At 34.8% G+C, this 14,476-nt stretch overlaps 1 protein-coding gene across 1 annotated transcript in view; it reads left to right on the top strand.

The window, feature by feature from the left end:
* Positions 1-9,308, top strand: part of IPO7 (importin 7) — a 47,679-nt gene extending 38,371 nt beyond the window's left edge. The window contains exons 20-25 of the mRNA XM_057749124.1: positions 1,102-1,197; positions 1,889-2,109; positions 2,211-2,416; positions 3,236-3,442; positions 5,222-5,338; positions 6,336-9,308. Coding sequence (XP_057605107.1) covers positions 1,102-1,197; positions 1,889-2,109; positions 2,211-2,416; positions 3,236-3,442; positions 5,222-5,338; positions 6,336-6,433 — 945 coding nt within the window. The 3' untranslated portion in view covers positions 6,434-9,308. The remainder of the gene's footprint in view (positions 1-1,101; positions 1,198-1,888; positions 2,110-2,210; positions 2,417-3,235; positions 3,443-5,221; positions 5,339-6,335) is intronic.
* The last annotated feature ends 5,168 nt before the right edge of the window (positions 9,309-14,476 follow it).

The following is a 14,476-nucleotide window of genomic DNA, read 5'->3' as shown; positions in this document are numbered from 1 at the left end:
TATGATTACCAAAGGAGAAGTATAGGGGGATGAATTATGAGTTTGGGATTAGCAGATAGAAACTACTATGTATAAAATACATAAACAACAGGTCCTATTGTAATAAACCATAGTGGAAAAGAATATGAGAAAGAATATGTATATGTATGTACAGTATAACTGAATCACTTTGCTGTACACCAGAAACTAACAAAGCATTGTAAATGAACTATACTTCAGTAAGAAGAAGAAGAAAGAAGGAAAGAAACTCCTTGGAGGCTGTGGGGTTTTGGAGGCTATACAGTATTTATTTTAGTAAATAACAGGATTGTAAAATCCGAGGGTTCATTTAAAAAAGTCAAATGTACCTTGCCATTTTTGGAAAATCATAAGATATACATATATAATATACACAAGGTGAATGTTGCTTTTTTTTAAATGCTTAAACAAGAGGTAGGAGATAAAATGGTTGAATTGGGGTCCTTTGGTATCAAAGTCAATGTAATTGGTAGCATATATATTCCTAACAGTATTTGTTGAGAGGTATCAGGCTGTTTAACACCAGGCATTTAAAAAATGATTTTGTTTCATGAAGTTTTTAGTTGTGTTTGTCATTGATGCCATTCCTTTATAAGCACTTGGTCACAAAATAATCATCTAGTTATGTTATTACTTATTGCCAATTATATTGTTTATGTTAATACTCTGGGAACAGAGATACCTATACCATCTACTTTTCCTATTCCAAAACACTTATCCTTAACCCTTACTTCCTCTAGTGCTAACAAGCACATGAAGTCCATGCTTTTATTTCTTATCTGGGGACAACCTTTGCTATCAACAGACTACCTCTTCCTGCTCATCTCACACTCCATTGTCATTATTTTTTTAGACATAGTGGTTGTCAACTTGCTATAGTCCAGAATGGCACTATAGGGGATGTGTTTTGATTATGTAGACCAGTATTGCAACTCCAAATCCTTACAGGTGCTTTAGACTATACTCTGTATAATGACTTGCAATCACTCATATTAATTAGAATATCCTAAATACTTAAGCAACTATGGACTGATTTAAGGGTTTTGTGACGTCTCCTTGCAGTTTATATTTTGTGTTGATCAGGTTCTTACAGGAGTTGCAGGAGAAGATGCAGAGTGTCATGCAGCAAAATTGTTAGAGGTCATCATTCTGCAATGCAAAGGGCGTGGCATTGACCAGGTCAGTGGAGCTATTAATGATTTGTGTTAGAGGATTCAGAGAGGGAATCTTTCCCTCCATTTTTTCTTTTTGGGCATTTGTTGTATATATTTTGTATGTTGTTTATTATGACACCTAGATAACATGTTAAAATAGTTTGTTTAAAATTTAACCAGTATTTAATAAAGATCATATATTTAATATGTATGGAAATATGACTAGCAAGTTTTTTGGCTACTTGTTATGCAAGGATAAGTTTTGATAAGATTTTTTAAAGTGTATTATGAGAGTATTGTTTGCCACATTATCAATTTTTAGTAAGATAGATCTAGTCATTAAATTTCCGTGATCAGTTTCAGTGGGAATTTTTAAATCCAACTTTATTGAGACGTAATTGAAATATAACATCATATAACTTTAAGGTATACAGTGTGATGAGTTGATACATGTTTATATTACAAAATGATTACCACAATAAGGTTAGTTAGTAGGAATACTTGGAATCCATGATGCTATTGTGGTGGGCCTCTAATATCTCAGGGAAGATTAATTTTTCTTTAAAATTGGATTTTCCACTGAGATGCCTCAACAATAAAAATTATTGGACCATTTAATGGAAAAAGTGGTTAGTTGAGGCAACAAGAAAGTTAATATGAGTGGGTAGTTAACAGCTGTTTTATTTAGAGTTTTGGAATGTTTGCTTTCTCTACAGTGTATTCCCTTATTTGTGGAAGCAGCTTTAGAGAGACTGACAAGAGAGGTGAAGACAAGTGAACTTCGAACAATGTGCCTGCAAGTTGCCATTGCAGCTTTGTATTATAATCCACACCTACTTCTCAACACCTTAGAAAATCTTCGCTTCCCTAATAATGTTGAACCAGTTACAAATCATTTTATTACACAGTGGCTTAATGATGTTGATTGTTTCTTGGGGTAAGTGATATATATTGGATCTTTGTTTATTTAACTTTGTAAAGAACTCTGCAAAATCTTTTTTAAAGGGAAAGAAGAAAATATTTTATTTTATTTTTTAGGCTTCACGACAGAAAGATGTGTGTTCTGGGCCTGTGTGCTCTTATTGATATGGAACAAATACCACAAGTTTTAAATCAGGTTTCTGGACAGATTTTGCCAGCTTTTATTCTTTTATTTAATGGATTAAAAAGAGCATATGCCTGCCATGCAGAACATGAGAATGATAGTGATGACGACGATGAGGCTGAAGACGACGATGAAACAGGTAAGGGCTTTGCAGTGGAAGAAGCCAGTCTTATTAGCTAGTTAGAAATACCACTGGACTTGTTCTTTTAGCCCTTCTCCTAAAGAAATGTGGGATCACAGCCAAATGCTTTCATGTTCATTCATTCATAGACTCTCTCATCCAACCATTAGAGTGTACAGTCCACGAAGGCAGAAACTTTCAGCCATATCTACACTATGCAAAGCAGTTCTAGGCATAAATAGTTTTTAGTGTTGGCAGGTTTTTAGTGTTGGTAAACGTCTGTCTGTTAGTGCTAAAACCTAGCTATACCTACAGTATAAAATTAAATTAATTACATGTTGGCGAACACATTTCACCTGTAAGACACTTGTAAGAGTATACATTGATAGGATGTTGTTTAAAAGAAATTATTGTAATGGTTCCAAAATACGATAATTGCCATTTTTGTCTTTTATCACTTACTATCTTAGCTAGCCTTTAAAAAAAAAAAATCTCATAAAAGGTATTCTGTGGATATAACATAAACTATATTACTTTACTTTTGGTATTTGGTTTGGTGTATACCATAAGGCTCAGAGCACACCAAGTGCTGGTTCTCAAATTATGCAGCCCTTTTTCGAACTACTAGTATTAACAATTGTAGTTAGTTTTCTTAGATTTCTGTGAGGATTTTTTTCTATTTATTGCTGAATATGTATTTAAGCACCAATTCCTGGAATTCTTCCTTGAATTTATTCAGTTGTGATTTGTAATTTACCAACAGTGATCACTATCAGTGAGTTACAGTGAGTAACAATATTTCAGTGTTAACAAGAGTATCTTTTCATGACTTGGCAGAGGAACTGGGGAGTGATGAAGATGATATTGATGAAGATGGACAAGAATATTTGGAGATTCTAGCTAAGCAAGCCGGGGAAGATGGAGATGATGAAGACTGGGAGGAGGATGATGCTGAAGAAACTGCCCTGGAAGGCTATTCTACAGTCATTGATGATGAAGATAACCCTGTTGATGAGTACCAGATATTTAAAGCTATATTTCAAAGTAAGTTAACTTACTGTATGTGATTCAGATAGCTCCATATGATCCATTTTCTTGAATCAGTCTGTTCTTATTTATGTCTGCTCCTTACAGAAGGGATTTGGGGTATATCAAACCCAAACTAGAATATGATTTAGGATTGTTAGGCACAGTAACCAAAATTACTTCTACTGTTGCCTTAGCGATTCAGAGTATTTTCTTCATCCTATTATTTTACTTTTATTTAGATTGCAATTTTGAAATATGCACGTCATAGGAAAGTTATATAGATCAAAAAGTTTATACGACAGTTTGTCTTTCCTACTTCGATTTCTAACCTCCCAGCTTTCCCCAGAAATATCTATTCTTACATCTGTTTCTTGTGTTTATATATTTGTGTATCCCCACCCCCCACCTCCCCCACTGGCTAAACCCATGCTTACCTATCTGAGAATCTGACCCATTTATAACATTATGGTCTTGGAGCCTCTATTCTTTTTTCCTGTTCACAGTATGTGGCTACAGAATACTAGGTGCCAGTTTTTTGTTTTTACCATCATTTACTTGGATATCAATAAAATATAGCATCTGTGTTCTTTAACCCAGCTTAAGAAATTAAAATTGGCACTATATTTGAATATCCTTTCCCTCCAGAGTTAACTACTGTGCTATTTTATCATTCCTATGCATTATTAACTTTATGTAGAATAAATTCTCTGATAACCAAAGCATTAATTTTTGAAGCCCACAACAAAGCAGTTTTGATGCAAGGTTGCAGAAACGCAAGGAATTGTATCTGAGCTACATGGTAGGATGCAAGAATTGACTGAAGTGCCAAGAACTTATTGACTGGCTTTTGTCCATGACTTTGTATTTTCTATACTTAAAACACATGTTAATCCCTAAAGGATGGTTTATAATAGAAGGCTCATGCACAGTAAATGCAATAAAGTAGAAATAGAAAATCATGAGGAAATCAGTTTTCATTCTTGGAATTACTCTGTAAAAAAAAAAAAATTTATTTTGTGGAAAGCCTTTACAGAGAATATTTTCTCTCTTTCTCACTCAGCACACACATACACCCCTTTATATAGCTAATTGAAATACAGAAATAGTCAGACTTGGTAGTATTATGTATCAACTTATCTAGTGCACGTTTTCATTAAACACTGAGATTTTTAACACCTGATCTTGTGACATGCTGGGAAATTTTTTTTTTCTTTGTCACAGCTTGAGTTTGACCCTTATTTAGGCTATACTATAAAAATGTGTGAGCATTTTAACTTAAATACTACAGGGCACCTTTCTATGGAAAGACAGTACATATATTTAAGAAAGGTTTTTGAATAAGCAATGCAGGAAAAACTAAGACATTTATTATGTACCATTCACCCCTTTCTTAAGGCTTCTTATTTTTTTTTAATTTAAGAATTTCAGAATTCTATCCATAGTAACCATGTTCATTTTCAAGTTGCTTTAACTCTGAATCTTTAAGTGGTTTGGGTTAACTTTATTTCTAGTTTCCCTAGTTTGTTACTTAACTATATAACAACTGGTTTAGGCTCTAAATTTTTATTTACTAGAGGTAAGAATTATGAGCATGATTGGAATTTTGAGGCATAATGCTAAACCAGAATTTTTTTCCTGTGTCTTTTTCTCACAAGTAATTTAAAATACCTTAGATTATTATTGGGAGAATATAAACTAGATCAGAATTTCAGTACTGGAGATAGAGTAGAGGAACAGAAAGGAACTACCAGGACTCCCTTATTGCCCTTTTCTCCCTTGTTTTCTTTTTGATAGCTATACAAAATCGCAATCCTGTGTGGTATCAGGCTCTGACTCATGGTCTTAATGAAGAACAAAGAAAACAGTTACAGGATATTGCAACTCTAGCTGATCAAAGAAGAGCAGCCCATGGTATGTTAATTGATCTCAACCCCTCTTTTTTTCTTTTTCTTTTATTAATATTTATTTATTTGGCTGTGCCAGGTCTTAGTTGCAGCATGCAGGATCTTTGTTGCCACATGCAGGATCTTTAGTTATGGCGAGCAGGGTCTTTTAGTTGTGGCATGCTGTGGCATGCGGGATCTAGTTCCCTGGCCAGGGATCGAACCTGGGCCCCCTGCATTGGGAGCGCAGAATCTTAGTCACTGGACCACCAGGGAAGTCCTGACCTCAACCCCTCTTTAATGCAATTAATGACCTTGATACAGCTTTATAATTTAAGTGATTTAAAATTATATAAAAGCTACAGTTGTTGGAGGTGATAAGAAATTCACTCCAATCTGTAAGAATGAAAAAAGGAATTTTAGTTTTGGCCACAGTTTCCTGATTTTAAGTATAGTTGGAGACTACTTTCAGTGTGCAGTAGCTTTAATAAGGTTGCTAAATCTCATGGGGCTGGTTTGATAGTAGAAGATTCTGTTAAAAGTGTAAATTTTAAAGTTATGAAAATTGCAATTTCTTAAAACTATATTAAAGACATATATAATTTCTTTTCATCATTAAACACTTCAGTATGCCTTTCAATATAGGGCGTTTCAGATAATATATTTATAGCCTAATAGTTTTCTATAGGTCTTAATACTATGAGTCAGAGTAGTTTTGTATTCACAGAGGGTCCTCCTTATAAAAAAGGCACAGCTTTCTAAAGTATTTATATTTGAATTCTTTTTAAACAATGGGAGGTGAAAGTTAGCTAAGGAGTCTGCAGTATACAAGAGAGTTCATCTTCTCTACATAGTATATACTCCTCTCTTTCTTCTATACATTCGGAGGGAGAATAGAGGCCAAAGTTTGGAATGGCTAATACTGGTGGTTAAGCTGTTGTTAATGTCTGTCAATTCCTTCTGTTCTCTAGAGGAATAAGATGATTGAATACTCTATTTAAACATTCACTCATTTGTTTTTCTAGAATCCAAAATGATTGAGAAGCACGGAGGATACAAATTCAGTGCTCCAGTTGTGCCAAGTTCTTTCAATTTTGGAGGCCCAGCACCAGGGATGAATTGAGTTACCACTTTCTTTCCTGCAGTGTGATTGTAGTGAAGAGCTTGTGTTCCTCCTAGTAGCGGTTCCAGAACTGGTTCATGTTATCTACTATAAACTAATTGATCAATAGATGGACATAAAAAACCCAGGAGGTGGGACCTGATCATGCAACTTGGCACTGAAAATGAATCCAGAGGGATTTTGGTTGGGGAGGGAGGTAACTTGGGGGGCGGGGAGTATTTTCTTTATTTTTTGAAGAAAGTTAAGATTCTGACTGAAAGTTCAAGTGACACTGTGGAAATCTGCAACAAGAGGGGATGTCATGAAGGCAGCTTTTCTTTTTCTGAGGAAAAAATAGGCATGGGCTACAGGACTATTTAAAATGTCTCATTTACAGTATAAGCTCAAAGGTAGATGTAATTTTTACACCTATGAGTATTTGTCTGATTTCTGTCTCTTACTCACCATTGGGTATCTATTCTTTATATGTAAATAAGATAAGGTAATCGATAGCCTTATTCAGTCTTCATCATTTTCATTCATCAAAGATTGTTCCTATGTAGATTATTGGACATTTATTGTAGCACTACATAACTGATTAAAAAAAAATCTGTAAATGAATTAGCACTTTCATATTGAAACAAGCCTGCTAGCCTATGTATAAAATAGCAAAATGTTTGCTGTTTATAAAAAGATGGGATGTAATGGGGTGGGGGGCAGGGGTAATTTCAAGTTATTAATTTAAAAATGAACTAGCAATTTTGTACCTGGTGACTTTGTGGTGCACTCACCTCTGATAGTGACTTGAATTCGGTATGTTAAAAGGGGTTAGTGATATTTCATTGCTGCTAAAAATGGCAACTCCCTCTGTGTCCTGTTTTTTCTTAAAGCTCTCAGTGTACAAGTGGATATTTGAATACAAGACCTTACTGTAACAAATAGGAAAGGTGATATTTGAAGCATGTAAATTGGATATAAAGTTCTACTCTTAAAGAGTTGATAAAAGAGTATGGCTGAACATCTATATATGCAATCTATTAAAAGAACTTAATTCGGCTATTATGTCTTGATTTGATTGCAGTTTTTTCCTAATTATAAATTTTTTCTTCATTGATCTGTTTTTATCTTGTACCTAGAGAAAGAACACAAAATGCACACTTTTAAAGTTGACATTTAATGCCTGCCCACCTCCCTTTCCCCATCTCCTCTTCCCCTCTTGTTGATGGTGGTATCTGGTCTTAAATAGATAGGCTGAAGGCACAGGGTTCCCTCCAAAAACCACTATTGATACCACTGCAAAACAAGCCAGCAACAAGACAATGTAGAGAGGTTGGCTTGCTTCCCTCTCTTCTAACTGCATGTTCAAAAATAAGCTTTTATTGATCTTAAACATCTGTCAGATGAGTCATAACATTGGGTTATTTTTTTATATACATGTATACGTACAATATTTCAAATTGAAAGCAACATCTCAATGGATTGAAAACTATTAAGTGCTGTTGTCTATAACAGACCAGAAAATTTATAGCTGTAAAAATGAAACAAATGCACATTATTTAAAATGCATAATGAAGAAAACCCATTGGTGTTGTGTTTTTCTTGTATGCCAATAATTAAGCCACTACTGTTGGCACTGTTTGGTTTTCTATTTTAACACTGAAGGAGTGAAAGTATTTCCTATATTTATGAATTTACTATGAAAATCTTGGCAAAAAAAGAAAAAAAAAATCTGTCTAAAATGTGTGGGTAAAAACTGTTAATCAAGTGTGTTTCTACTTTCTTCCCCCCCAAGCTGGAAACCATCTGTAAACCCTAGGTTGCTTCAGGGGATTTCACTATTATATAAAATCAATAAAATTAAAATGGAGTAGTTGTATATATGCAACATTGTGTACAGAGGGGAGATATTGAATAGTATTAAACATTTGTCTTCCTTTGTTTTATCCCCTACCTAATATCTAGGCTACTTTTTTAAATTTCAAACTTCACTGCTCTTTGAATTGATAATTCCAATTTTCACATTGTTATTGGAAACCATATCTAATAAAGGTTTTAGTTATTCCCATGCACAGTATGAAAATTCTCGTTTGCTGAGGTTTTGTTTCAAGAAAATGTATTGGTATGTCTTTGAGAACAAGTTTTATTGTCTCCTCTGTCATACAATCCAAACTAATACACGTTTATGGATTTTTGACTGAAATGAAAGACCTTAAAATTAAACTATATTTAATATTAAATATTGTTCTAATGATAGTTTCTAATGCATCAAATATATACCTCGATTATTTATTTTCAGTATTTCGTTAAATATAACATCAGAGTTTCTTATAGATTATGCATCTTGATATGTGTCAGTGTTTTTAAATAAGGTTATAGGACTTAGGTAACTTTTCGAGAGTAGTATTTATAAACTTGTAATTAGTTGCATGTAGATTTTATTTATTTAACATACAGCCTTTCCCACAGTTTCACTAACTATAACCTATTTTTTAATTTATACAAGTTAATTCTGATTTTGTTTGGGTTTCAGTATTTGTCTTTTTTAATGACTGACATTAGCATAAAGTCTTCACTTTTTTGTAAACTTAAGCCACCCATTTTTATAAAAGCTATTCGTTTATCAGTGTTAAATAAAGGATGTTACTCTATTTCTCTGCAGGTAACAGAATGGTGATTACTAATCCATATCAAGATAGTGACTGCTATGTTCACCTCTGGAAGAGACCAGAGTGTAGAGTAGGGGTGGCCATACCACAGCGCTATGGCTATATGCTGCTATTCAGTCCCAAATGTAGTCCCTGAAGCAAGCGTGGAGAAAAAGTCATTAGGAATTGTATTAATATAAACCATGTCTTTGGGAAGATCTAGCACAATGACTTAAATATAGTAGGCATTCCTTAAGTGTTTGTAAAATGAATGACCTAAAATTACATTAAAATGTATTGGTTATAAAAATGTCAGTTCTGTTCTATATAATTTTAAATTTTGGTGAAGGTTATCTGAATATTTATCAGTATCCCTCCTGAATTCTAGGTTTTACCCTTGAAGAGGTTGGCCACCCTTCAGATAATAGCACTTCATACCTTGGTGCATGTGGTTTTTACAAAGGGAAACTAGGTATCCCCCTAGAAATCCAGAACTTGATTACTTTGAGAGGAATAGCTTTCAAGTAACTTTTTTTGAGAGATAATGCCCCCTCCAGGTTTTTTGGTTTTTGTTTTTAACTTATTTATTGGCTGCATCATGGGGGCTTTCTCTAGTTGCATCGAGCTGGGGCTATTCTTTGTAGGTGCTCAGGCATTCTCATTGTGGTAGCTTCTCGTTGCAGAGCATAGGCTCTAGGCGTGTGGGCTTCAGTAGTTGCAGCACATGGGCTCAAAAGTTGTGGCTCCACGGGCTCTAGAGCACAGGCTCAGTAGTTGTGGCTCATGGGCTTAGCTGCTCCGCAGCACGTGGGATCTTCCTGGACCAGGGATCAAACCCATGTCCCCTGCGTTAGCAGGCGGATTCTTAACCACTGCACCGCCAGGGAAGACAGGCGCACTCCCCTCCCCCTCCGCCCCAGGTTTTTTAAAGGCACAAGTGATAATTACTTTATGTATCTATAGATTCTGCTTTCATGTATAGATTGAAATTTGTCAGTTACACTTGGTATTTAAATGCTTCCTACTAGAGTCTTTTTTTTAAAGTTTCTTTTAACATCCTTTTAACAAACTCAAAAAGAAATAAAAAGGAATTTCTTCAAGCTGAAAAAAAGGCATCTACCAAAACCGTAAAGCTAAATGGACTTAACGATGAAAGACTGAAAACTCTTCCCCCTAAGATCAAGAACCGTGCAAGCATGCTCCCTGTTGCCACTTCTGTTTAGCAGTGTACATAAAGGTTTAGCCAGGGCAACTAGACATCCAGATCAGAAAGGAAGAAGTAAAGCTATATTCACAAGATGACATGATGCCATAGAAAACCCTAAAGAATCCATACACACACAGAGTTAATGACTTTGTCAAGATTGCAAGACATAAGATCAACACAAAAATCAGCTGTATTTCTCTACAGTAAGGAAAGTGAAATTAAGAAAACTCCATTTACAATAGCGTCCCCAGAATTCTTAGGGATAAATTTAACAAAAATGAAAAACTTACACTCTGAAAATGACAAAACACCTAGAGACATCCCATGTTCAAGAATTGAAAGACATACTGTTGTGAAGATGGCAATACTCAAATTGATCTGCAGATTCAGTGTAATTCTTATAAAAGCTACTTTTGCAGGAATTGACAAACTGATCCTAAAATGTGTGTGGAAATACAAGGGACTCACAGTAGTCAAAACAATCTTGAAAGCAAACATGATGTAATAATTATGACATTAGTACTGAGAGTCCAGAAATAAACCCTTAAATTTGTGGTTAATTGATTTTTAAATAAAGGTCCCAAAACCAATGTAGGAAAGAATCTTTTAAAAATGGCTCTGAGACAGCTGGGTCTCTACGTGTAAGAACATGAAGCTGGACCCTTAACACTATATAGAAAATAATTCAAAGTGGTTTAAAGATTTCAATGTAAGCTCTCAAATTCTTAGTTAAAAATATTGGTGTAAATCATTGTGACTTAATTAGGTTAACAGTTTCTTAGATATAACACCAAAGGAGAGGCAACAAAAGAAAACACAGATGACTTGGACTTCATCAAAACTTGTAACTTTGTACTTTAAAGGACACTTTTGGAGAAAGTGAAAAGACCCCAAAGAATGGGATAAAATATCTGCTAATCTTGAATATATACACAACTCTTAGAACTCAACAATAAAAACCCCAATTTAAAAACAGTAAGGAATCCAAGTAGACATTTCTCCAGAGAAATAAATGACCAGTATCAGGAAAAAATGCTTAGCATTGCTAGTCATTAGGGAAATGCAAATCAGAATTCATGATGTGATATTTCATACCTACTAGCATGTCTGTAATCAAGAAGGTGCACAATTACAAGTATTGGTGAGAAGAAGAAATTGAAGCCCTCAGTGTTGATAATGACTTAAAATGCTTATCTGTTGTGTAAAAGTTTGGCAGTTCCTCAAAAGGTTGAAAATAGTGTCACCCAGCAATTCCACTCCCAGATATATATATCCAAGAGAAATGAACATATGTGCACACAGGAACTTGTACCCAGTTGTTCATATGAGCATTATTACAGCCTAGAGGAAACCACCCAAACAGCCATCGATTGGTGAATGGATAAACAAAATGTGGTTTATCCATACAGTCAGGTATTTGGCAATAAAAAGGAATGAAGTACAATTACGTGGTACAGCGTGGATGAGGCTTGAAAACAAAGTGAAAAGTCAGACACAAGATTCCATTTATATGAAATATCTAGAATTAGCAAATCAATAATAGATTAGTGGTCGCTGGAGCAGGGGTGGGAAGAGGGAATGGAGAGTGAGTGCCAATGGGCATAGGGTTTTTCTGTTGGGCATGATGAAAATGTTTATATTTCTCTAACATGAAATATTTATTCATTAAATACAAATTAAGATCCAGCTATACCCATATCATAGGGAAAATAGTCTTAAGAGATTGTATTCCCCCAATATTTTGTTTTGCTACCAGCTGCTCATTTGTTTTTTAAATTCCATCACCCTATCAAACAGCCTTATCGGGTGCCAAAGTTTGGCAGTGTGGGTAGCGGGAGCAATCTTCAGGGGCTTTAGATTGATAGCATTTTGTAAATTGAGTTCACTTTCCTCTTAGTTTGCCACTAAAATAAACCTAACACACATTAACCACAACTAGTAACCTTGGAGCTCCCTTATTGGGTGATACTTTAAAAGATGTAGTGAATGAATGAGGTTATTTAGTGATCCAGGGGTAGAGCTAGTAAAATGGTAAAATTGCACATACTGGAGTTATTATAGATAGCTTGAAATGAGGGGAACCATGCAATTAGCCACTAACAAAACATTACCAGTTGTATTATACCTATGCTTATGTCAGCATATATTACTGAGAACCATATATCTGAGATTGGAAAGGAACATTTTTAGTAACTTCCTTATACACTTCCAAAAGTATGTTCTAATTAAGCTCTGATTAGTGCTTTCAGTGTGGAAGCTGAGTGAGATTAAACTGAGTTTATTCTAGACTAAGGACCCTTAATTGTGGGTCCATGAGCCCTATGAAACTGCGAAGTCTTTAGTATATTTTTCAAAGCTTGCATCTGAATCTCAAAGGAGTTGTCAACTGTTTAAGAACCCCTGCTGTTGACCATTAAAGTGAGAAATGGAGAGAGATGGGCTAACATTTATTAAGCACTTGAAAACTCTCTCTTGATAGGCACCGTGCTACATTTATCTACATTCTCATATATCCTCCCAATCATACTGTGCAATGTATTTTTACTTTGCAAATGGGGCAAAAGTTTCTAAGACAAGTGACACATCTAACAGCCACAGCTTTCAATGGAGAGCAAACTACTAGTATGGTTTTAAATATTTTCGTGTTTTAAGAAAAGAAAAAAAAGAAAAAACAAAAGAAAAAAATTTTAAAGAAAAATTCAAGGCTTAAAAAAATTAAATTCATAATAAAAATTTATTATAAACCTATTACGAAAATAATTTGATAACTCAGTCACCTTTTCCTAGACATAATTACTTTCAAGAGTTGAATGCATTATTTCTCCTTTTTCTTTGTTTTTGGCTGTGTGCCTTGGGGGATGTTAAGTTCCTTGACCAGAGATCCAACTCTAGCCCTAGGCAATGAAAGAATGGAGTCCTAACCACTGGACCACTAGGGAATTCCCTTAGTATCTTTTCTCTATACATATAATACTCTAATAGTCACATCATTGTACAAATATGCCAAAATCAACCAATTCTCCAGTTTTGAGTTACTGAAAGAAATGTTTTTAAAAACATGATGGCAAAAAACAACCAACCAAAAAACCACAAACAAACAAAAATAAAATGATGGCAACTGTTTTTGAAGGGGGCTAGAAATAAATTAGCCTATTTAGAAAACTGGGGAAAAGGTCCAGCTTTGCGTAATAGCATGGACTGGCACTGATTCGCGGTGAAATGTTTTCAAGCTGTTAATTTGCTAAGATGTAATAAGATACGAAGGAAAGAAGGTGATTTAGGGAAAATGTGAAGATTATGGATGGCCCTAAATACTATGTACATGTGAACTCTGTTCTATGTCAGTGGTGAATACTGTAACACCAAGGTCCATGACCTGTGACAAAATCATTATTAAGGTTTCTCTCCCAATCAGATTAGAATTATAGCATCCTATCCACCACCGCCATTCAATGTTTACAACCACTCAATAGGTCCTGGGGATACAAAGATGTCCTGTAACTGCAATCTACAATTACAGGGTGATTTTTGACTTCCTTTTGAGATTCTGTATTACCGTGTTTTAACATACTAGAAGTTCAGGACTTAGTAATAAATGACTAAACTGCATAAAAATATTCTGATTATTTTAATAACATTTCTGATTATAAAATACAGATATAACATCTGGAAGGTACAGAAAGTACAAATTAAAACACCTTGTTTTGTCATCTGAACTCTCTACTCTGAAAGACAGAATGTCTCCGGTGGGTACAAGACTGTTTTGAATGAGCCAATCTCTCCAATTTCGAGCATCCTAATCCAATTTTATGTGCCACATTTTTTATTCTTATAAGGGCATAAAATATAATAACTACTTTAAATTTCTAAAGCGTATGTGTTCAAACGACACTCAAAGTCCTATTTTCCTTCCAATGGCGTTTGGGCACCAATTACGCAGTGATACCTTGGTTAGGGTCAGCCTGCCCCTCACTCCCTGCCAAAAAGAAGGAATCGTTGAAATCTCAAACCAGACTCGGGTGTAAATCAAAACACTTTAATTATCCTCACTTAGGCCATTCCATAATCACCTGAAATGCAGATACTAAACCACACATCATCCAGCTCTCTCCAGTTTTTGTAAGCAGGACACAAATCTCCAGTTACAGCGGGGCCATCCTCCGTATTCTCTTAGTAACTCCAACCTACACGTGGAACACCCGATTTACCAAA

The sequence above is a fragment of the Hippopotamus amphibius genome, chromosome 9 (genome assembly GCF_030028045.1).
Source record: "Hippopotamus amphibius kiboko isolate mHipAmp2 chromosome 9, mHipAmp2.hap2, whole genome shotgun sequence".
Taxonomy (NCBI): domain Eukaryota; kingdom Metazoa; phylum Chordata; class Mammalia; order Artiodactyla; family Hippopotamidae; genus Hippopotamus; species Hippopotamus amphibius.
Note: the sequence above shows the minus strand (reverse complement) of the source record. Positions and strands in the feature narration are given on the sequence as shown.